This window comes from Seriola lalandi, unplaced genomic scaffold (genome assembly GCF_002814215.2).
Source record: "Seriola lalandi dorsalis isolate HSWRI2012SDOR001 ecotype SW California unplaced genomic scaffold, Sedor1 jcf7180002054883, whole genome shotgun sequence".
Taxonomy (NCBI): Eukaryota; Metazoa; Chordata; class Actinopteri; order Carangiformes; family Carangidae; genus Seriola; species Seriola lalandi.
In genome coordinates this window covers 2,172,027-2,174,564 of record NW_019525658.1, presented here as the reverse complement: position 1 = coordinate 2,174,564, position 2,538 = coordinate 2,172,027, and the positions used below count along the sequence as shown (strand labels likewise).

At 45.5% G+C, this 2,538-nt stretch overlaps 1 protein-coding gene across 3 annotated transcripts in view; it reads left to right on the top strand.

The window, feature by feature from the left end:
- The window catches only part of pdzd2 (PDZ domain containing 2), a 67,770-nt gene that overhangs the window by 24,604 nt on the left and 40,628 nt on the right, over nucleotides 1-2,538 (top strand). For all 3 annotated transcript variants that reach the window (XM_087171601.1, XM_087171600.1, XM_023397628.2), the window contains exon 3: nucleotides 177-655. In XM_087171601.1, the coding sequence (XP_087027727.1) occupies nucleotides 177-655 (479 nt within the window). The remainder of the gene's footprint in view (nucleotides 1-176; nucleotides 656-2,538) is intronic.

The following is a 2,538-nucleotide window of genomic DNA, read 5'->3' as shown; positions in this document are numbered from 1 at the left end:
CTGTGACATTGTAAAAGTTACACATGATAAAACACATGTAACTGTGTGTGCACAGCTGCATTGGTTAAAATGAAAACATAACATCTGTTCTGACCCTGCATGAGTCTAAAGATATTTAACAGTCTGAATCCTCCAGCATCACTCACAGCTCTCTCCTCCTCTTCCTCCTCCTGCAGCATGCGGATCCAGACTCGGGTCAGAATGGGGAGCGGGACAGTGTGTGCAGCAGTAGCAGTGTTAACAGCGGTACCGTGGAGGACATGTCCCTGTGTCTCGCTGCCATCCAGAAGTTGGTGGAGTACATTAAGTTCAACTTCATGGAGGGCGACGCAGCTCCGTCAGCCAGCCCGTCCTCCTGCAGGGAGGGGGTGGACGTGGAGGTTCACGCTGTTTTCCTTAGTAAAGACGAAGGGGACACGTCAGAGTTCGGCCTCAGCTTCGGGAACATCCCTATCTTTGGGGACCCTGACGGGAAAAAGAAGGGGGGCCCGAGGAGGAGGCGGGACCAGGGCCCCATCATGGACGTGGGCTGCATCTGGGTGACGGAGGTGAGGAAGAGGAGCCCAGCAGCTCGCTGCGGGGGGATCAAACTGAGGGACGAGCTGCTGTCACTGAACGGACAGCTGATGGTGGGAGTGGACGTCAGTGGAGCCAGGTAAGACCACAGTGATGAACTATGTTATTTACTGCAACTGTACATGACACAAGCTTTTGGAGCTTAAAGTCTGAATTTGTCTGAGTTTGAATTTACTTTATTCGGATCAGTGAAATTAAGGAAAGGAAAGAAATAACGCGACAGGTTTGAAAAATCCAGTAAATTAAACACCTGACAAATAGTTATTAGTTATTAGTATATGGCAGCAACAATCTTGTAAATCCAGTAAAACAGTCCTGCTCAGTCATTGACAACATCACCTCTATAATAGAACAATGACCAAATAAAACCTGGGACCGGTTTCACAAAGATAGACTTTGACTGTGGCTTAGATATAACAAATGGTCAGACTTTAGATTCTATTAGATAGACTCTAAATTCATCCATTGCACATAGCAGTTTAGTTCTTGACTATGAGAAACTCCTGAATATTCGTGACATTACCCGCAGTAGATTGTGTTCAGGCCGCTCCCGGTTAGGAGCGCTGACCGGAAGCACCCGGCGGAGTGGCATAGCTATTTGTTAAATACGTGTTAAATGTACGCTTTACTCTCAGCGGCGTATCTTCCCTTTCCATATTCCTTCGCACGAGCGCACGTACACGTTGTGTGCACTGTATTACGCCGCTGTCTGATTCACTCAGCTGACCTGCGGGGTGCTACAGTGCGCTCCTTAGGTGCGCTTGTGCGTAGGAATACGGTAGTTCAGCGATTGAAAAATGTAGTGCCAAAGGAAAGTGCTGTTTTCACGGGAAGAAAAACCGCGAAAATAAAAAATTCTACATGAAGCTACATGTAAACAGATATTGGATTGTTTCAGTGGGCGAACAGCAACACATAGCTCTGCCACTCTGCTCCTCACAGGGAGCGCGCTGCCCAGGCTCTACTGTGGTTAATGTAATGACTATTCATGAGTACCTCACACAACCCCACGTCAAATAACCTGAGCTATCCCTTCAAGCCAGGCTGTGGTAAATTAATTCTGGGTTAGTTTAAAAATATTCAAAATTCAAAAAAAAAAATAAAAAAAAATGGCCGACTGAGGAACTGCATCCAACCTCTGAGCTCCATTTACCTCAGCAGAAAATTACAGTGTCTGACAAGGGCAAACGCCCCACAGCGGCCCAGAACACGTCCAAAAGGAGAAACACGCTGCAAATTCGTAAACGATGCAGATTCAAAAACACATAGGAAAAACAAATAGCCTACAACAACAGGGCAAATGAAATGAAAATGAAAAATGAAAAAACGCACGGCAGGAAGCCAAAACAAAGACATTAACAGCAAACACGCTGCAACAACAAAAACAACACAAACCCCCAAAACAGATGCAACAGCTAACAGTTCTGCATATTCAGACAACACAACAGAAGAGATGAGATAAACTAATTGAATTTCTCCTGTTTGGGTCTGATAGTTTCCCACAGGTCTGTTCGGATCGGGTCAGAGACGGCACTTAACAACAGGCCTTCAGACCAAAGCCTTTCTGTTTGTTGTCATACACCGTATATGTACGGTGAAACTCTTTGTCTTCAAAACATCCTCTGTCCTCATGTGGACACTGTAAATATGACCTGCTCACCTGTCTCATGTTGTAACCACCAACACCGAGAAGAGCGTCGGACCAGGCGGCAGCTGCTGGAGGTGGATTAAGAATCAGGGTTTTTGGGAAATGTCACAGATAAATGAATGCAGCTCTTAATCACTGAGGGTTTGTTGTGGGTTAGTTAAATTGATAGTTATGAATCCAGTGGTTACCATAACAGAGGTTAGACTTCATCCCCAACCCTTACACAGGGTACAGAGTCTTGGCAACTGGTAGGTTTGGTCTCAACAACAACCCCTCCAAAACAAAGAGGACTTTTTTTTTTTTTTTAAAGATAT